Below are 21,202 nucleotides of genomic sequence, written 5' to 3'. Positions count from 1 at the left end.
TTGACACCACACATACTGGCCAGTAGGGACTTGTAGAGCTAATCACCCATGTTCCCTATCTGGGTGTTTCCCTTTTGTTCTATGGGAAAAGTCTTGTGGGACAACCCAAAAAGAATCCAGTGGTTGTGTAGGAAACACTACGATGAATATAACTGAAGAGTTTCTGATTAGAGGCAGTCCTTGAGTTATAACCAGTTGGGACAGGAGCTTCAGTTGTTAAGTAATGCGGTCATTAAGTGAGCTGCGCTCAGTTTTAATGACCTTTTTTCCTCACGGTGGTTAAGTCAGCCACGTGGTTGTAAAGCAAATCTTGATTTTGCTTGTCGGAAGCCCTGTGGGAACCCACATTGCTGCAACTGTCTTAAAATACACGCTGGTTGCCAAGCAGCTGAATTTTGATCACATGATTGTGGGGAAACTGCCAAATGGTCATAAGCACGAGGACTGGACGTAAGTCATTTTTTTCAGCACTGCCGTAACTTTGAGCAGTCGCTAAACGAATAGTCATAAAACAAGGACGAGCTGTATTTAAGCAGGGCCTTTTTCCCGCAGGGTCGCCTGAGAAACCCAGGTAATCTGGGCTCATTTGCAAAAAAGATTCCCTAGACCAGAAATCAGGGTTTGGGTTTTGGGGAAGAGGCTCCCCTCCGGCTGATCTTGCTGCGTTGTCACACTCCACACATTTGACTTTTGTGTTGGCAAAACGCTGTCAGCAGGAAAAGCACAACTTTGGTTTGCTGCCGCAGGCAGTTTTTTGTGTGGGACAAAAGGCGTCACTCCAGCGTCCATTGTGTTGCTGATCAGAATGCTGTTCGGATTAATTGTACCCAGAGAATGTGGGTCTGTTTGCTCCAGCTGTGAATAGCTTTTTGATTGGGCTGAGAGACCCAGGAAGTTTCTCTTACTATCTAGAGCTCTGCTGATTTTATTGTGACCTTGTGGCCCCATAACCTCATGTAGCTTTGGCTGAAAATGTCCCCCCCCCCCCGCCCCTGTCCTTTGGGTGTGCTTTAAATTGGCTGGGTCCCAACAGGATTTGAGAAGTCCCAGCTGTTTCTGTTGCTTAGTTTTGCTATGGACAGTGATTGCACAGTGCATCCCCATGGTCACAAGGTCAAAATTCAGACGCTTGGCAACTGGCCTGTATTTATGATGGTTGTGGTGTCGCCCGGGCTCATGTGATCCCCTTTTGCGACCTTCTGACAAGAAAAATCAATGGGGAAGCCAGATTCACCTAACAACGGTGTTGCTAACCGAACAACTGCAGTGAGCCACTTAACAACTGGAGCAAGAAAGGTTGTTAAAATGGGGCAAAAGTCACTGAACCAACTGTCCCGCTTAGCCACCCAGGTTTTGGCCTCAACTGTGGTCATAATTCACCCGTCCTGTTCTTTTTTTTTCCTTTGTCCTTTCCTGGGATACATCCCATTATGTTCCTGCTGAAGAGGCGAAAGAACAATATAACGGCAGTGAGGTTTATTCCATTCCATCAGCTTGAAATCTTGAAATGGTACAGGGTTTCTTGCCTGAGTAGGGGGTTGGACTAGGTGACCTCCAAGATCCCTTCCAATATTATTATTATTATTATTATTATTATTATTATTATTATTATTATTATTATTATTATTATTATTATTATTATTATTATTATTATTAGTCATCGCACAGTCAGACAGATGTTCAGACTGGATTTGGCATTTTAGTCTACCTATTGAGTCCTTACCAAGGACCTGGGATAGGCAGATGTGGATGTTTGAGGGTATTACAGATATCGTCACAGGATGGAAGCAGTTCCGAGTAAGGCCGCCATTTGCAATTGACTAATGGCGAACTTGTCAGTACCAATGGTGTCCAAGTGGTGCTCCAGTTGTTTTGGGATTGCACCCAAGGCACCTATTACTATTGGTACTACCCTTGCTATTATTATTATTATTATTATTATTATTATTATTATTATTATTAATAATAATAATAATAATAATAATAATAATAATAATAATAATATCATCATCATCATCATCATCTAGTAGAAGAGGGTTTAATTCATGCTTCCCCCATCAGGGAAGCCTTGGATGAATCCTTCTCTCATGTGTTTACTACCCACTGGGATCAATTCCTAAGGCAGGGGTAGGCAACCTTGGCTCTTTTATGACTCGTGGACTTTAACTCCCAGAATTCCTGAGCCAGCTGACTCAGGAATTCTGGGAGTTGAAGTCCATGAGTCATAAAAGAGCCAAGGTTGCCTACCCCTGTCCTAAGGGCCAGACTAGACTGGTGTGAAAAATGTCGGCTGTGTGATTGTACCATCCCCTTTTGGTCATGACTAATATGAAACTCAACTTATACCAGGATTGCCAGCAAGCATCTCCCCACCAAACCACACTTTGCAGCTCTCTGTTGACAATGCCTAGGTGCACAGAGGAAGCTTAGCCATGATATGGGTTCATTTCGGCTGGGTGTAGCTTGTGAACTTTGCCAGTTACGGCTGGATGGTTTTATACCTTGGCTTTGTTGATGCGGTTGAGCAAACTGGTTGAGCGGCGGCGACTTGCCCTTTTCCAGTGCACTTCCTAATGGAAAGGCTGAGGAAGCATCATTTCTGCATGTGTGAAAGGAAGGGATATCTGTCTTTGAAATCAGTTTACTAGCGGATGCTACAATTCTGGTTCAGCGGCTCTCCGACAGGAAAGTCCTGATTGCCAGTTCTCCTTTGGGTAGGATTATAAATGGTTGGGTGATTTAGTTTCGGGGTTTGATACTTTTTGGGTACATATGGATGGGTTCATACAACAAGTTTGACCTGGTTCTCTAATTATGCCATTATCTGGATTTACAGAATACAGCATATTGAACCATAGACAAAGCAACTAAGCAGAGTGAAAAACTCACCGTGTGGGAGCCAGATCTTTAACTTTTGTGGGGAAATCTGTGGGTTTCTTATTTTTTACCAGTCCATGGATGTTCCAGATAAGTTAGTCTGTGCATTTGAAATGCATTTGAATCTGAAATGCAAATGGCATCTTTTGTAATTTTTGTGACCTCTGTCCTGGACGCCCTATTAGGAAGCAAAATCCCAGTGATAAGGTTCATGTGACATGATTAACTAAGTTAGTATAAATCTTGATTAGTTTTTGTGGCTTGGTGTGTTGGGAAACTCTAATATATCAGATTACTTTATGGCTCGGCATATTGTTCAGAAATTGAATTGGTTCACTAATCAAAATAAATACTTTCCATAAGGTCAGATATTTTTTTTTACAAATCTGCAAAAATTACAGGTAGGAATAATTTAGAGATTACATCTGTCACTTCCTCCAACAATATTTCACTACGTTATAAAGAAACACCGTAGTGGTCCCTATTTTTCTACTTGCATTTTTACGTGCTTTCGAACTGCTAGGTTGGCAGAAGCTGGGACAGCGCTCCGTGCGCCTTTGGCGTCTAGTCATGCTGGCCACATGACCACAGAGACGTCCTCGGACAAGCGCTGGCTCTTTGGCTTTGAAACGGAGATGAGCACCGGCCCCTAGAGTTGGAAACGACTAGCACGCATGTGCAGGGGAACCTTTACCTTTACCTTTATAAAGAAACAACTTAAACTACAGTTTTGGTAATTATCAGCTGCTTGAGGGCTGCGCTGAAATCCATAAGTTTAGAGCACTGTTTCTCAACCATGGCAACTTTAAGATGTCTGGACATCAACTCCCAGAATTCCCCAGCCATTCAAGTGCTGTGCTGGTTTGGGAATTCTGGGAGTTGAAGTCCAGACATCTTAAAGCTGCCACAGTCGAGGAACACGCTGGTTTAGAGAAAGGTGCTTTTTACAAAATCTTTTCCTTTCCATAAAAAGAGTTAGGTTTTTGTGCCCAGGTGGAAGATTGGAAAAAAAGAATAAATCCTATTGGTTGTAGAATATGAAAACAGAATGAGACAGAAATCACGGATCTTAAATCTGAATTGGCTTTGTGACCCGGGTGCATAACCGATTTGCTTTGCTTTATTGCAATATCGATTGGAATCTGCAATCCTGCTTGGTCTGAATCCTGTTTTGCAAGGTAATGTTCCTGATTTGTTTATGAAAGATGTCGGAGTGGCTGCATAAAAGGACATTAAGCAGGTCCACCCAGACAAAAGTATTTAGAAGGCTTTTTTTTAAAAAAAAATGAAACCGTTTCTCCACCAACACTCTCAATTGGTTACGTAAATATTTGTTTGCCTTGTTTTAAGAAACTGCAACACGCTCTCGGCTTGTCTCTAAGTGGTAAAGCGATCCTGCCAATTTTGTGGTGGCGTTGTGTAAAAAACAAACTTCTTACATAAACATTACATGAGCTGCAACCCAAAACATGACATAAACCATGCAGCAAGAGGGGTTTTTTTTGTTTTGTTTTGTTTTAAAAAAGCATAATTGCTCTGAAGGAAGGGCAGTGAGAATTTTTCCTGCAACTTTCAACAAACCTTAAAAGAAAATCACAGCTGGAGAGAAATCACAGAGGTTGGAGAGATGTCCTTAAGAGAAATGACCCTCAAACCCATATTTTAAAAAACAACAACTGGGAACAATACAGATGTGTATTAAGTGTGTTTTGCCCCATTTTGTGACTTTCTTGCCACTCTTGTCAAGTAACACGGTTGTTAAGTGAATCCGGCTTGCCCTTTGAGTTTGCTTGTCAGAAGGTCGCAAAAAGGGATCACATGATCCCGGGACGCTGCAACCGTCATAAATGTGAGTCAGTTGCCAAGGGTTTGAATTTTGATCGCGTGACCACAGCGGATGGTGCAACACTCATAAGTGTGAAAAACTGTCATAAATCACTTTTTCAGTGACGTAACTTTGAATGGTCACTAAATGAACTGTGGTAAGTTGAGGCGTACCTGTACAGGGAGTTCTTGATTTATGAACATTTGTTTAGCAATCAAGATCACGTGAAGTGTTAATACCACTTTACAATGCCTTGGGAAGGCCACACTTGGAATACTGCATCCAGTTTTGGACACCACTATGTAAAAAAGATGTTGAGACTCTAGAAAGGGTACAGAGAAGAGCAACAAAGATGATTAGGGGGCTGGAGATTAAAATATACGAAGAACGATTGCAGGAATTGGGTATGTGTAGTTTAACAAAGAGAAGGACGAGGGGTGACATGATAGCAGTGTTCCAGTATCTCAAGGGTTGCCACAAAGAAGAGGGAGTCAAGCTATTCTCCAAAGCACCTGAAGGCAGGACAAGAAGCAACAGATGGAAACTAACCAAAGAGAGAAGCAACCTAGAACTAAGGAGAAATTTCCTGACAGTGAGAAAAAATTAATCAGTGGAACAACCTGCCTCCAGAAGCAGTGAATGCTCCAACACTGGAGGTTTTTAAGAAGAGACTGGACAGCCATTCATCTGAAATGGTATAGGGTTTCCTGCCTGAGCAGGGGGTTGGACTAGATGACCTCCAAGGTCCCTTCCAACTTCTTCTTCTTCTTCTTCTTCTTCTTCTTCTTCTTCTTCTTCTTCTTCTTCTTCTTCTTCTTCTTCTTCTTATTATTATTATTATTATTATTATTATTATTATTATTATTATTATTATTATTATTATTATTAATCTGCTCAAAGTTACAGCAGTGCTGAAAAAAAATGACTTGCAAAATGAAGCTTGGCAAAATCACATGACCCCTTGGGAAACAGCAATGCTCACAAATACGAAGCAGTTGCCAAGCTTCCGAATTTGGATCATGTGACCTGGGGATGCTGCAATGGGCGTAAGTGTGAAAAAGGGTCATAAGTCACCTTTTCCAATGCCGTTATGTTGAACAGTCACTAAATGAATGGTTGTAAGTTGAGGACTACCTGTAGATCGGTCACTTAGCAATCATTCAAACCTATGATGGACATCCCTCCCCCCCCACAAAAGGGGCTTACGACCTGGTTCCAATGCCCCCCCCCACAGTCACGTGACCACATTTTGGACACTCATTTTGGACCTGTATTTACTGCCATTGGCAGCAGCCTGCAGTCAAATTGCTGCGATTTATGGCATTATTGTAAAAAAAACCTGAGTCTTGGCAGTTCATCCCATAACGAATCATGGTTTCAAGTCATCTAATGGCTGTGGTGATTTGCTGCACAAGCACTGCAAAAACAGGGTCGTAAAATTGGGTCAGTCCTGTGATTACCGGCTTTCCAACCATCACAACTTATGACTGTAATGGACAGTGATAACTGCGATTATGAGGACCATGGATAACAAACTCCAGTACCTCTTGGGGTTTTTTTTATGAGTGCTGCCACCTGTCTAGAAATTGATAACCAAAATGCAAAAGATGAAAAAGAAAAAGAAAAGATAAAAGTTTCCAGCATCTTTAAGGCTTCTTGTGAGAAATTAAAAAGTCCTCTTAGCGATTTAAAAGTGAGAACTTAAGCATATAGACACTTCTCTGCAGTTCAGTGCAGAAATAGTTCAGCATTAACTTCCCAGTCTACCTTAGAACTTCAAGGTTTCCTGGCAGTCACCCATCCAAGGATTAACCAGGCCTGACCCTACTTAGCTGCCAAGGCCGACAAAGTCAGCTAGACGTAGCTACCTGCGGGGATATAAACTCTTCTTTGGGGCCAGCTCAGCTTCTGCTGGGTTCATGGATGCATTCATGCAGAATTTCATAGTGAGAGGACCGTCCTAATTTATCACTGCGTCCTTCCATCTTCTGAGTTTTGGATCATTTGGTTTGGTTATTGACTGAATGAGCAAATATATAGAGAGATGAGTTAGACAGAAACATCTTTTAGGCGAGCTGGCTATGCAGTGTTTTCCCTGATCTTAGTGGGTAGAGTTATACTTGGAAAAGTGTTGTGTGATATCCAGATGTGTAGCCAAAAGAACAAGTGTGTGTGTGTGTGTGTGTGTGTGTGTGTATGTATGTATGAAAAATAGCATTCACTTCTATCGCATTAGCCTCTCAGCCTAGGAACGCAGGCTGTGCTAAGGGCTCTTAGTTTGGCATACAAGTAATCCTCGACTTACAACATTTTGTTTAGTGACCATTCAGAGTTACAAGGGCACTGGAAAAAGTGACCTATGACCATTTTTCACACTTAAGTCTGCTGCAGAATCCCCACGGTCATGTGGTCAAAATTGAAACCCTTGGCTACTGATTCATATTTATGACGGTTGCCGTGTCCCAGGGTCATGCAATCCCCTTTTGGGACCTTCCGACAAGCAAAGTCAATGGGGAAGGCAGACTCACTTAACAGCCACGTTAAGGGATTCACTTAACAACTGTGGCAAGCTGGCTGGGGAATTCTGGGAGTTGAAGTCCACCCCTCTTAAAGTTGCCCAGGTTGAAAAAACACAGAATCTACCATTTAATGCATAGAAACAGCCTCTTTTCTTGCAATAAGGGTCAAACTCATGGCCATGTTCCCTGCTATAGAAATGGTAAGATTTAAGAGCCTTTTTTTTTCACCCTAGGGATTTGGAGGAGAAGTTATCAAATTTAAAGGGGGAGGGAGATGTAAGATGCAGACCATATTTATTTTTAGCACTCCTTTGCAGATGGAAAATCTCCTTGTTACTGGATGGATGCGTTAGTGTAACTTGATTGCTCTTTAAACTAAGCTTTCCTCCAGCATGTGTCCGCTGCTGCAAGGTCTCTTGCCTCCCCTGAGTTCAAGAACAACAGATCCAAGAGGGTTAGACCCCTGATGAATCTGTTTGCTCTTCACACTGGATGACCAAGTGGGATAGGCAGCCTCCATTCACCTTTTCAACGTGTTAAAATAAGACACCGAAGTCATTTCTTCCCTTTTTTTTCTCCTCTTTTTGTCTCTCACCTATCCTGCTCACCTCTCCCTCTCTGAGCTTTCTACTGTAATTATTCTAAGGATCGGGGTTTCTTCTATTTCTCTTGGCATACCCCTTCCTTCCTTGTGCTACCTCTGTCTTTCAGGAGAACCAGTAGGGTAATGGATACGAAGCCAGGATCCTTGAGATCTAGTTCTGCCTTAGGCCAATCACCAAAAGACTGTGAGTTCTAGTCCTGCCTTAGGCATGCAAGCTGGCTGGCTGGCTGACTTTTGGGGCAGTCACCAAGAGATTGAGTTCTAGTCCTGCCTTAGGCATGCAAACTGGCTAAATGGGCCAGTCACCAGGAGACTGTGAGCTCTAGTCCCTCCTTAGGCATGGAAATTGGTTAGGTGGGGCCAGTCACCAGGAGACAGTGAGTTCTAGTCCCGCCTTAGGCATGAAAGTCGGCTGGGTGAAATTGGACCAATCACCAAGAGACGGTGAGTTCTAGTCCTGCCTTAGGCATGCAAACTGGCTAAATGGGCCAGTCACCAGGAGACTGTGAGCTCTAGTCCCGCCTTAGGCATGAAAGTCGGCTGGGTGAAATTGGACCAATCACCAAGAGACGGTGAGTTCTAGTCCTGCCTGAGGCATGCAAACTGGCTAAATGGGCCAGTCACCAGGAGACTGTGAGCTCTAGTCCCGCCTTAGGCATGAAAATTGGTTAGGTGGGGCCAGTCACCAGGAGACAGTGAGTTCTAGTCCCGCCTTAGTCATGAAAGTTGGCTGGGTGAAATTGGACCAATCACCAAGAGACGGTGAGTTCTAGTCTTGCCTGAGGCATGCAAACTGGCTAAATGAGCCAATCACCAGGAGACGGTGAGTTCTAGTGCCACCTGAAAGCCAATTGGGTGTCTTTGGAGCCAGTCACTCTCTCTTTCTCGCCCAACCCACCTCACAGGGCGGTTGTGGGGAAAGGAGGAGGAGAAAAGTCTATTGCACGGTTCTTCAAACTTGGCTCTTTTACGACTTGTGGACTTCAACTCCCAGAATTCCTCAGCCAGGCATGCCTGGCACGCCTGGCTGAGGAATTCTGGGAGTTGAAGTCCACAAGTCGTAAAAGGGCCAAGTTTGAAGGCCCCTGGTCTATTGGATATGTTTGCCGCCTGGGGTTATTTGAAAAACAATAAAGGCGAGATACAAGTTAATCACATCTGTACAAAATGTGGATCCGAGATTCAGAGAGCACATCCCTGGCCAGAGTTCAGCTCCTGATAGGGAACAGCCCTGCCTGGCAGGACAAAGATCCAAGGAGCTATTTTGGGGTGTCCCCCCCCCGGCAAGCATTTTTTTCAATGCTTTCTTCTGGTTGATTGGCCTGCTGTTCCTTGAGCTGGGCTCAGCTTACTTCCATTCCAGGGTGAGCCAAGCCAAGCCAAGCAAATTCAGGGGCCAAAATCTTACCAGCAACATCGACCTCCAAATGAGATGAAATCACGGAGACGCCCGGCGGGGGAAAAAACCCAACCTCCCAGCCTTTTCAGATGCCGCTGGAGGAACAGGAGCCCAGCCGTGTGATTAACCCTCTGGGGAAATTTTTAAAGCTTGCTCCCCTGCACTTGGTGACAGGCGCAGTCTGTGGATTCTCTTTTCTGGAAATTATTTTTAAATCGTAAATGGAGCGAAATGCATTTCACCAATATAATTAATAGATACATTTCCCAGTTTAGGGAAGCCTTTTATGGAGCTTGCCTGTCTGAATGCTGTTCAGACTTGCCGTAGCGGACCACGTAATCTGTATTTAGTGAGTTTCAGTTGCATTTAGCAGTCTTTAGCTTGAGAGAGAGAGAGAGAGGAAGGATAAATTAATCTTCCTTACCCTAAGTATTTTGGGAGCTCAACCCCCATAATTCTCAGCTCCCCTCCAATCTTCTGAAAATTGCATTCTTATATTTGGAGGCTGGCGGTAGTTAAAAAGTTACCACAAGGCGGGTGAACAAACCACAATTGTTGGGTTCACACCTTATGCCCTGAATCATGGTTTGTAAGCTTCCGTGGCTTGGCTCATGCAATCTACTAAGGCAAAACCAAAAGAAAGGTTTCACACATGCGTGGACCCACATGTGCATTTTGAACCTTTTTTGAGGGGTAGAGCACGCTTAATTTTCATAAGGGAGAATGCAATTCATGATGTGAACAGTTGCTTGGCAGGGAAAAGACTCCAGATTCGGTACACAGCATACTCGGGGGAAAATAACTCTTCAGCAGCACTTGATGGGGAAAATATTCCTACAGAAATTCCTGGGCTTAGTTAGCACTGATGAGACGTGAGCCACTTTCCTATATTATTATTATGGTTAGTTGTGCAATCAACTAGATCTTTTTAGATATTGAGACTCTAGAAAGAGCGCAGAGAAGAGCAACAAAGATGGTTAGGGGACTGGAGGCTAAAACATATGAGGAACGGTTGCTGGAATTGGGTATGTCTAGTTTAATGAAGAGAAGGACGAGGGGTGACGTGATAGCAGTGTTCCAATATCTCAGGGGCTGCCCCAAAGAAGAGGGAGTCAAGCCATTCTCCAAAGCACCTGAAGGCAGGACAAGAAGCAACGGATGGAAACTGATCAAGGAGAGAAGCAATCTAGAACTAAGGAGAAATTTCCTGACTGTTAGAACAATTAATCGGTGGAACAATCTGCCTCCAGAAGTTGTGAATGCTCCAACACTGGAAGAGATTGGACAACATCTGTCTGAAAGGGTATAGGGTTTCCTGCCTGAGCAGAGGGTTGGAGTAGAAGACCTCCAAGGTCCCTTCCAGCTCCTATTCTATTCTATTCTATTCTATTCTATTCTATTCTATTCTATTCTATTCTATTCTATTCTATTCTATTCTATTCTATTCTATTCTATTCTATTCTATTCTATTCTATTCCATTCCATTCCATTCCATTCCATTCCATTCCATTCCATTCCATTCCATTCCATTCCATTCCATTCTATATCCTATCCTATCCTATCCTATCCTACCCTACCCTACCCTACCCTCCTCTACTCTACTCTACTCTACTCTACTCTACTCTACTCTACTCTACTCTACTCTACTCTACTCTATTCTATTCTATTCTATTCTATTCTATTCTATTCTGTTTTTGGCACTTTTGTCCATCTATTGCAGGGGTGCCCGACCCCCCCCATCAGTCTGAAGGTGACGGATGAGCGAACGGATGGGCGAGCGTGTGAAGCTTCATCTGTGTTTGTAGCCACTCCCCCCCCACACCTTTGCTGGCATCACCATCTCATCTCCACCCCAGATCATCAGGCATGAGAGTCTCATAGCAGTGCAAACCTGATTGTAAACTGCACCCGCAAGGGATCTTCACACACACACACACACACATCCCGTCTGTGGAAAAGCCGTCTTCCACAAAACTAGGTCCCTGGTGCCAAAAAGATTGGGGACTAGCTGCACGGGTTGAGTCCTTCCCAAGGACCTGGGATAGACAGTTTCGTAGCGTTAAAGGTATTGACACAGGATGTAAGCTATTCCAAGCAAAGCCGCATTTTGCAATTGACTGTTAACGATTTTGTCAGTGGGCGATAGTGTTTAAGTGGCACTTCAGCTGTTTTGGGATTGCACCCGAGGTCCCTATTTTCCTATTGGTACTACCTTTGCTTTCTTTTGTCAGGGTCCTTCTACTCCTATTTGTAGGTCTTTGTATTTTGTGATTGTCTCCAATTTCTTTTCTGTTCTGCTGTTTCCAAGAACTGTAGCATCTATTATCCAGACTCTTTTTTTTCTCTTTCTTATTGGCAATAGTTACACCTGGGGTCTCGTGTGGCAGCTGCTTGTTTGTTTGAATTCTAAAGTCCCAGAACACTTCAGCTTTTTCATTTTCTATTATTATTACTATTTTGATTTCTATGGTCACCTATATCCTCTAAGTGACCCTGGGCAGCTCACAAAAGGTAAAAAAAACAAATCCAATTAAACAAGGACAAACTTCCTGACAGTTAGAACAATTAACCAGTGGAACAACCTGCCTCCAGAAGCGGTGAATGCTCCAACCACTGGAAGTTTTTAAGAAGAGACTGGACAGCCATTTGCCTGAAATGGTATAGGGTTTCCTGTCTGAGCAGGGGGTTGGACTAGATGACCTCCAAGGTCCCTTCCAACTCTATTATTATAATTATAATTGTTAAGTTAAAAACTATACATAAAACCACTCACAATCAATTTGAAAGAATTACATTTCACGATCAATGGCAAAATTGATCCTTAGCTCAACGTATACAAACTGCCATCAAGACATGTAAGGGATAGGATTCATATGAGGGTTTCTCAAGAGGCAACAACATTGGGATTTTTAGGCTTGATTAGATTTTGGGGGGGCTTAGTTGTGATCCTAAGTCAAGGACTACCTGTAGTATCCCAGGAGCACCAAAGCTCCCCGCGTGACTTTGCTTAGTTTACCGTTTCAGGGATCTTGTGGGAAACCACGAAAGGAGGAAACGGTGTGTGGTGCTCCCGAAAAGGGGGCATATAAATTAAATAAATAATTCTAGCCCATGTGGCTGCCTTAGAGTTCTTACAACAAAAGTTGAAATCCTGTCTTTGCATTTTTGTGGCTAATGAAAATTGTTGCAGCGAAGGGTGTTCTTCTTCAAGAACTCTGTTTCACCACACACATTTACTAGGCCTCTCCACTTATTAGTTGTAGTTGCCTAAAAGGTTGGACTTCCTTCATCCCTTGTTTTTGATGCAGCTTTGTTGTTGCAGTGATTGATTTTTCTGGAAAATCCTGTTTCTGCAAAAGCTTGCAGCCATATAGAGTCTTCGCGCTGTAGAAACCAGCTTACACTTCAGAAGGACTTTATGGATGCCTAGATTCCTCTCTCTTGTGTGAGAAATTCCTCCAGAGATGTTTGGTGCCCAGGGAGAAAGTCCATTTTGACAACTTCCTGTGGGATAAAACAAGAGAGGTGCGTCCTCCGTGTAAACCAAGATTCCAATAAAAGAGAATATTTGTAGCTCAGGGTTGAACTGTGGAATCCTTGGTGGTTTCTGAGCTTGGTTGTTTTCTCTCAGACGTTTCATTACCCAACTAGGTAACATCATCAGCACCCAAGTTGGGAAATGAAACATCTGCAAGAAAACAACCCAAGCTCAGAGATCACAAAGGAACCAGGATTCCTTGTAAACACTACCAACCAAAGTGGATTTTTTCCAGCCCTGAAAAAGACGTTAGAGTAATTTGGAACAACCTACTCTCACCAGCTAATATTCTTATTGGCATGACTGAGTACCGATCCCCCAACGGGGGCTATATGCAGGGTTAATTAATCCCCAGATTGCTTATTTGGTAGACAGGCACGGAAAGCACACTTGGAAAAGTGCTTTCAAGTACACTAACCTCCGTCCTGAACTTGTGGGATTCATTGCGCATGACACAATGCTGTCCACCAACTCTTGGATGGCTTGAAAAGGGAATTGCATCTGGGAGGGGTCCTTGGTGCTCTCTGAGCTTGGTTGTTTTCTTCCAGACGTTGCGTTACCCAAATGCAACGGTAACATCATCCGTGCTAATAGTAGAATTGGATCCATGAATCGAGGACACGTTGGTTGGGGGCTATTAGTCTTGAAGACTCCATGTTTCCTCCAAGTTGGACAACAGTGGGAGAAATGGAGTCCTTGTCACTTGTTTGTCAGTCCTCACAACCCTCTGATTATCCACACTGAGAAACAAACTTCTGGCCTTGGCCTGATCCCATAAAACTAGTCTTAACCTGTACAAGGTGGACAGACTCCCAAGCGTTCGTAAGAGGACTTGTAAAATGTTTCTTCAGAAGGATTGGATTGGGATGACATGTTCCTGGCTGGATTAATCACTCTGCTAACTAAGCTTCAAAATGGGTTTCCTGCAAATTATGGCTTGTGCTTTTGTAATTATTGAGGGGTGCTTCTATGACCAAACTTGGACTATAATATATTTATTGTATTGGGTCTTCCTTCTCTTCCAAAGAAGCTACAGCCGAAATCCAAATATTTTATCTCCAGGCTGTCTGGTTATTATAAAGGTAGTCCTCTACTTACGACCACAATTGAGCCTAAAAATTATGTTAAGTGAGTCATTTTTAAGGGTGTTTTGCCCCATTTTACAACTTTTCTTGCCCCGTTTGTTAAGCGAATCACTGAAGTTGTTAAATTAGTAACGCGGTGGTTAAGTCACTCTGGCTTCCCCCCTTGACTTTGCTTGTCAGGCGGTCACAAAAGGGGATCACATGACCCCAGAACACTGCAACCGTCATAAATGTGAATCAGAGGCCAAGCATCCAAATCTAAATCACACGACCCTTAGGGATGCTGCATAAGTGTGAAAAAAAGGTCATAAGTCACTTTTTTTCAGTACCGTGGTAACTTCGAACAGTCACTAAACCACAGAGAAGAGGGGATCAAACTATTCGCCAAAGCACCCCGAGGGCAGGACAAGAAACAAGGGTTGGAAACTGACCCAACCTGGAATTAAGGAGAAATTTCCTAGCAGTGAGGACAATTAACCAGTGGAACAGCTGACCCCCCCAGAAATCGTAGGCCCTCCATCACTGGAGGTTTTAAAAAAGAGGCTAGACACTCACTTGTCTGAAATGGTATATGTTCTCCTGCTTGAGCAGGGGGCTGGACTAGAAGACCTCCATGGTCCCTTCCAGCTCTATTCTATTCTAAATTCCACCTCCAGCTCTATCATTCTGTTATCCTTCTGCCCCCACCACCCCCCATCACATGCCATGCCTCTTGGGCCCTGCTCTCTCTCTCTCTCTCTGCTGCAGACTCTTGCAGGCTTGTCAAGCAGCCTGGCGCAGCTGCTTCGGGTCAGGCTTAGCTAATCCCAGTCTCAGCAGCTTTCCATCTCGGTGATTTAGTGCGTTCCCGGAGAGTCCTGGTCCACCCTTCCTCCCTTCACCCCAATCTGGGGTTGGAACTGGAGTCTCTTTGGGGAATGTTGACAAGGAGGTTTGGCAACTAATCATCGACTGTCTGTCGGAATGTTGGCCAGACGGTCAAATTCTTCTTCTCTCCCCTTTATTCAAAACACATCCGAGGGAAGAGTGCCAAAAAGGGAATAACAGAAGAGCAGCCTGCTTCTTCTGCTTCTTCCTTGCCGGATAAACCGGCTGCACCACCCTAGTCGTGGGAACGGGGCCGTGTTCAGCCAGAGTAGAGGCCCACGCCTGCAAAGTGTGGGAGGAGAGGAGAGAGAAGTAGGGACTTTTCCGGGTGTTTTGGCTAAAGCCAAGGGGAGCATTGGGGGAGGGGGCCAGGAGGGTGATACAGGTGGTCCTCAACTTACAACCAGCCATTTAGTGACCGTCCGACGTTACAACGGCAGCGAAAGAAGGGACTTAGGGCCATTCTTCCCCACTTACGATGGTTGCAGCATATACCCTTTTTATTTTATTTTTTTTAACCGCTGTGGACATCTCCTGAGGGGAATCAACACATAACTATATCTTTGTTGTTGTCGGTTTCTTTGTTTGCTGGCAGAATTGAATGAAGTACAGGTAGTCCTCCATTTACAACAGTTCATTTAGCGACCGTTTAAGGTTACAACGGCGCCGAAAAGAGTGACTGATGACCGTTTTTTTACACTTACAACCGTCGCAGCACCTCCCTTCCCTCCCCCATGGTCACATGATCTAAGTTTGGCCGCTTGGCGACTGACACGTATATATGACGGTTGCAGTGTCCCGGGGTCCTGTGATTTCCCCTTTGGCGACCTGCTGACAATGGGAAAGCCAGATGCACTGAATAACCGTGTGACTAACTTAACAACTGCAGTGATTCACTTAACAAATGTGGCAAGAAAGGTCATAAAAGGCGGCCGAGCTCACTTCGGCTTCTTTAGCAACTGTGGATTCAATTGTGGTCGTACGTCAAGGACGACCTGTGCCCTCCGGATCTGGCTGATTAATGTTCCCGTCGTCCTGCGCCGCCATTTTAGACCATCCAGACTTGCAGAGGTCTTCAAACTCGGCCCTTTTATGACTCATGGACTTCAACTCCCAGAATTTCTCAGCCAGGCATGCTGGCTGAGGAATTCTGGGAGTTGAAGTCCATGAGTCATAAAAGGGCCGAGTTTGAAGACCCCTGATCCAGAGTGTTTCAGGTTTTTTGGAATATTGATTGTGTTTTTTTCTCTTTCCCCTCTCTAGAAACGTTGATGGACACCAAGTGGGTGACGTCCGAGTTGGCGTGGACAGCTCATCCAGAAACCGGGGTAAGATGTGCTGTTTTTTCTGGGAAGGGAGATTGGGAAAGATGCTGAGCTTCATCTAAATGGGAAAATAAACTCCTTCCTCTCTTTCCTTCCTTCCTCCTCTCTTCTTTCTCACGTTTCCTTCGTCTGTCTGGGTTCATCGGCTGCTTTGAAGCTTCTTTCCAGCCCTGTGTGGTGGCCGTGAGGGGAAAAAAAAAATCTACCTGTCAGGCTTACAATCTTGGAACCCCTAAAAATTGTGTCAAATCTGATCACTGGAAAACTTGCATTTTGGGGGGAAGCCAACATCAGAAACTGCATATGGGTAAACATTTCTGTAATTCGGAAGGTGGTTTGTGTTTTTTTGTTTTTTTGTGGGGGAAAAAAGGCCATTTCACGTGGGGTAGGGCAAAAATGTTGGCTGCCTTGTGCATATGGAAATGAGACTCTTATGACCGCCTTCGTGAAATATAATTACCTTGGCCTTTAAGGAAGAACAGAGAGGTAAACAATTAGGTTGAGAACAAGTTTGGTGTAGTGGTTAAAGGGACTGGGCTAGAGACCAAGAACCCATGGGTTCTAGCTCAGCCTTAGGCCCAGAAGCTGGCTGGGTGACTTTGAGCTTCTTCCGCTGTCTCCCTCTCTCTCAGCCGAACCTGCCATGCAGGAATACTATTGTAAATTATGAAAATAGGAATGTCAGCCTTACCAGATAGACCAGACAGGAAACACGTCCGGATAAGCTAATTCTACTTTATTGTAAAGCTTTTGTCTGAAATGGTATATAGGGCTTCCTGCCTGAGCAGGGGGGGGGGGTTTGACTAGAAGACCTACAAGGTCCCTTCCAACTCTGTTCTTCTGTTACATTAAGGGAATCTTCCAAATCTGAAAGTACAGCTCTTTCAATGTCACCTTTACAGCCCAATAAATTTCTATTTGAGGAGCCCTGGCTGCTTTCTGAGCTTAGTTGTTTTCTTGCAGACGTTTCATTACCAAACTAGGGAACGCCATCAGTGCAACGCTGATAAAGTTAAACTAGTTTGGGTAATGAAACGTCTGCAAGAGACCGATCAAGCTCAGAGAGTACCAAGGACCCCGGGAGCTACAAATGTTCTCCTTGATCGAAACGTTTATTGGTTGACTTATTTAAAATGCTTATATAGCCACCAAATCTGGGTGGCTCCCAATCCAAAGCTAAAACAGCATACAAAGCCATATTAAAGCTATAAAACTAAACATGTTAAACAGATTAAAAAACAAAGAAACCTGGTGCCAGTTTCTGAGGGTCAATCCTCCAATCTTATCCTAGTGCTTGGGGGAAAGCCAGGCCTTCAATGCTTTCATAATGGTGTGTGGGAAAGACCTTGGCAGACAGGGAAGGATCAGATAAGAGACAGCACAGCCCTCAGCTGGGTAGTGGGTGCCATAAGAGGCTCAGAAGGGACCCACCTTAGTTCTAGGTCAGAAGGGGTGCGCTTCTCTTAATTTTGCCATCTTATGGGAGCTAGGAACCTTGCCTTTTCCATGGAAGCCCCTGCCCTATGGAGCACTCTGCCCCCAGAGGTTTGGTAAGCATCCATCCTTCTAGGAATAATAATAATAATAATAATAATAATAATAATAATAATAATAATAATAATAATAATAATAATAATAATAATAATAATAATAATAATAATAATATAACAAGAACAACAACAGTAGTAATAGTAATAGGCGCCTTGGGTGCAATCCCAAAACAACTGGAGCAACACTTGAACACCACTGGCGTTGACAAATTCGCCATTAGTCAATTGCAAAAGGCAGCCTTACGAGGAACTGCTTTCATCCCGTGACGATATCTGTAATACCCTCAAACATCCACATCTGCCTATCCCAGGTCCTTGGTAAGGACTCGATAGGTAGACAAAAGTGCCAAATCCAGTCTGAACATCTGGCTGACTGTGCAATGATCAATAATAATGATGTGATGATGATGATGTTGGAAGGGATCTTGAAGGTCATCTCGTCCAACCCCTTGCTCAGGCAGGAAACCCTATACCCTTAAAGACAGTCTCTTCTTAAAAATTTCTAGTGCTGGAGCACCCACAACTTCTGAAGGCAAACTGTTCCCCTGGTTAATTGTTCTAACTGTCAGGAAGTTTCTCCTTAGTTCCAGGTTGCTTCTCTCCTTGATTAGTTTCCAGCCATTGGTGTGTGTGTGTGTGTGTGTGTGTACTGTATATATATATGTATACTGTATACTGTATACGGTGGCTCAGTGGGTTAGGACGCTGAGCTTGTCGATCAGAAGGTTGGCAGTTTGGCGGGTCGAATCCCGAGTGCTGCGTAACAGAGTGAGCGCCTGTTACTCGTCCCGGCTTCTGCCAACCTAGCAGTTCGAAAGCACGTAAAAATGCAAGTAGAAAAATAGGGACCGCTACGGTGGGAAGGTAATGGCGTTCCGTGCGCCTTTGGCGTCTAGTCATGCCGGCCACATGACCACGGAGACATCCTCGGACAAACGCTGGCTGTTCGGCTTTGAAACGGAGATGAGTCGGAAACGACTAGAGTCGGAAACGACTAGCACGCATGTGCGGGGGAACCTTTACCTTTACCTTATACTGTATACTGTATACTGTATGTGTATGTGTGTATATATACTGTATTTTCCGGCATATAAGACGACTGGGCGTATAAGACGACCCCCCAACTTTTGAGATGATTTTCAAGATTTTTCGTCTTATACGCCGGAAAATCAGCGAGCCCGGGAAGGCACGCCCTCCCCTCTCACTGTGGAGGAAGCAGGGCAGGCTGGCATCTGGCGGGAGCTGGCAGGGCAGTCCTGCACACGCGTGCGCTCCCCGGCTCCTAAGGAGTTCTCGGGGAGCCATGGCAGGCGCCTCACGCTCTTCCCTCTTGAGGCAGCATCGGCGGAGCCGTCCGGTGTCGGGCGGGAGCCGGCAGGGCAGTCCTGCACACGCGTGCGCTCCCCGGCTCCTAAGGAGTTCTCGGGGAGCCATGGCAGGCGCCTCACGCTCTTCCCTCTTGAGGCAGCATCGGCGGAGCCGTCCGGCGTCGGGCGGGAGCCGGCAGGGCAGTCCTGCGCACGCGCGCGCTCCCCGGCTGTTAAGGAGCACTATGGAGTTTCCTGCCTGAGCAAGGGGTTGGACTAGAAGACCTCCAAGGTCCCTTCCAACTTTGTATTCCTGTTATTCTTAGTTAATCTTTTCTTGTTCTTAATTGATTCTGTTATAAATGATGCGAAAGCCTAACTTTCGGATACAAGCTCCATCCCAGGTTTCTATCACCCATGTTTTTGAACAGGTTGATGTATTCCAAAGCAGTCTCTGGGTCCTAGGTTGTTGGGAAGCAAACATTTGCCCTGTGGGCACTAAGGGTTCTCAGGCCCCCTCTGTTTATTGGTTTTACTGGATCGTGTTATTCATTAACACCTTTATCGACTTCCTAACCTGCCAGAAAAGATTTTGCATTTAGAAGCAGTTAGCGGCTGGAATGGCTATTTCTCCCCACTTCTCTCCTTCCCCACCTTTTGCTCACCAAAGTTTTTTTAGGTTTTTCTTTGAGTAGGCGGCCCAAAACTGCAAAGTGGCTTCGCCGTTGTTGTTTTTTCCCCCCACCGAATCTCATTTCCAAACAAGGAAGGCTTGGCGGTCCGTGAATGCCGGGGTGGAGGTGGGGAGGAATCTGTCCATCTTCTCTTTGCACCAGTCAGAGTTGATAGGTGAAGCTTTTTTTTTCCTTCCCCTTCCCTCTCTCCCAAGCCTGAGCTAGGAACGCTGCAAGGACCTGCTAAAGTTGTCTCTTGTTTGTATCATTTTCTGTTTGGATTTCAAGTTTCGAGGTCGAGTCACGTTTGCTAGTTGACGCTGTGCAGATTTTCATTTTTCTTTTTGCCCGGCTGGTGCTTTTGCAGCTCATCCACTCTCAAATGGGAATTTGTCTGTGGAGATTCTCAGCCATCCAGGTCTATAGTTGTCCCAGAGATGCTTTTTTTTTTCTTCCCAAAAGGCAACTGGACTTTCTTTGTTTTTCCTTGAAGACATTTCGCTTCTCATCCAAAGAAGCTTCTTCGGTTCTGACTGAATGTTGGACGAGGGAAGGATTTATATTCCTTACAGTCATCTGGTCGTTTAGCCCTCTTCCTGAGGATCGTTGAGGCCACTTGGAGGTTTATCTGGAGATTTATCTCAGGTGACCCTGAGGGGACAGATAAACCTCCAAGTGGCCTCAACGACCCTCAGAAAGAGGGCTAACGACCAGATGACTGCAAGGAATATAAATCCTTCGCTCCTCCACCATTCAGTCAGAACCAAAGAAGCTTCTTTGGATGAGAAGCGAAATGTCTTCAAGAAAAAAACTACCAAGTCCAGTTGCCTTTTGAAAAAGCACTTTTGGGACAAATGGGAATTGGTTTTAATATAAATCGAAGAAAAAGGGCCCTTTTTTGGATGAAGCCTTGGGTTGTTTTAGAGATGATGAAGGACCTCGGAGAGCAGACAGGCGAGATAGCCGTTGATTTCTCTCAGCTTGTCCTCCACTTTACGACCACAAATAGGATCAATATTTCTGTTGCTAAGCAAGGCCGTTGTTAAGTGAGCCGCACAAAACGTTAAGTGGCCTTCTTGTCACGGTTGTTAAGCCAGTCACTGCAGTTTTTCAGGGAATCACAAATGTGGTTAAGTGAATCTGGCTTGTCCCACTGACTCCGCTTGTCAGATGCCGTTTGGGAAAGTTGCAGACAGAATCTTAGAATAGAATAGAGCTGGAAGGGACCTTGGAGGTCTTCTAGTCCAGCCCCCTGTTCAAGTAGGAGAACCTATATCATCTCAGACAGTTGAATGTCTAGTCTCTTCTTAAAAATCTCCAGTGATGGAGCGCCCACGATTTCTGAAGTCAAGCTGTTCCACTGGCTGATTGTCCTCACTGTCAGGATGTTTCTCCTTAATTCCAGGTTGCTTCTCTCTTTGATCAGTTTCCAACCATAGTTTCTCATCCTGCCCTCTGGTGCTCTGGTGAACAAAGTGACCCCCTTGGCCTTGTGGCAGCCCCCTCAGACACTGGCACACTGCTATCATGTCTCCCCTCTTTCTTCTTTTCTTTAGACTAGTCCAGGGGTAGGCAACCTCGGCTCTTTTATGACTCATGGACTTCAACTCCCAGAATTCCTGAGTCAGCATA

At 44.7% G+C, this 21,202-nt stretch overlaps 1 protein-coding gene across 2 annotated transcripts in view; it reads left to right on the top strand.

Moving 5' to 3' along the window:
* The window catches only part of EPHB3 (EPH receptor B3), a 138,751-nt gene that overhangs the window by 34,396 nt on the left and 83,153 nt on the right, over positions 1 to 21,202 (top strand). For both annotated transcript variants that reach the window (XM_081329146.1, XM_081329145.1), the window contains exon 2: positions 15,978 to 16,042. In XM_081329146.1, coding sequence (XP_081185272.1) covers positions 15,978 to 16,042 — 65 coding nt within the window. The remainder of the gene's footprint in view (positions 1 to 15,977; positions 16,043 to 21,202) is intronic.

The sequence above is a fragment of the Vipera berus genome (assembly GCF_964194415.1).
Source record: "Vipera berus genome assembly, chromosome: 5".
Taxonomy (NCBI): domain Eukaryota; kingdom Metazoa; phylum Chordata; class Lepidosauria; order Squamata; family Viperidae; genus Vipera; species Vipera berus.
This window is presented reverse-complemented; position numbering and strand designations above follow the sequence as displayed.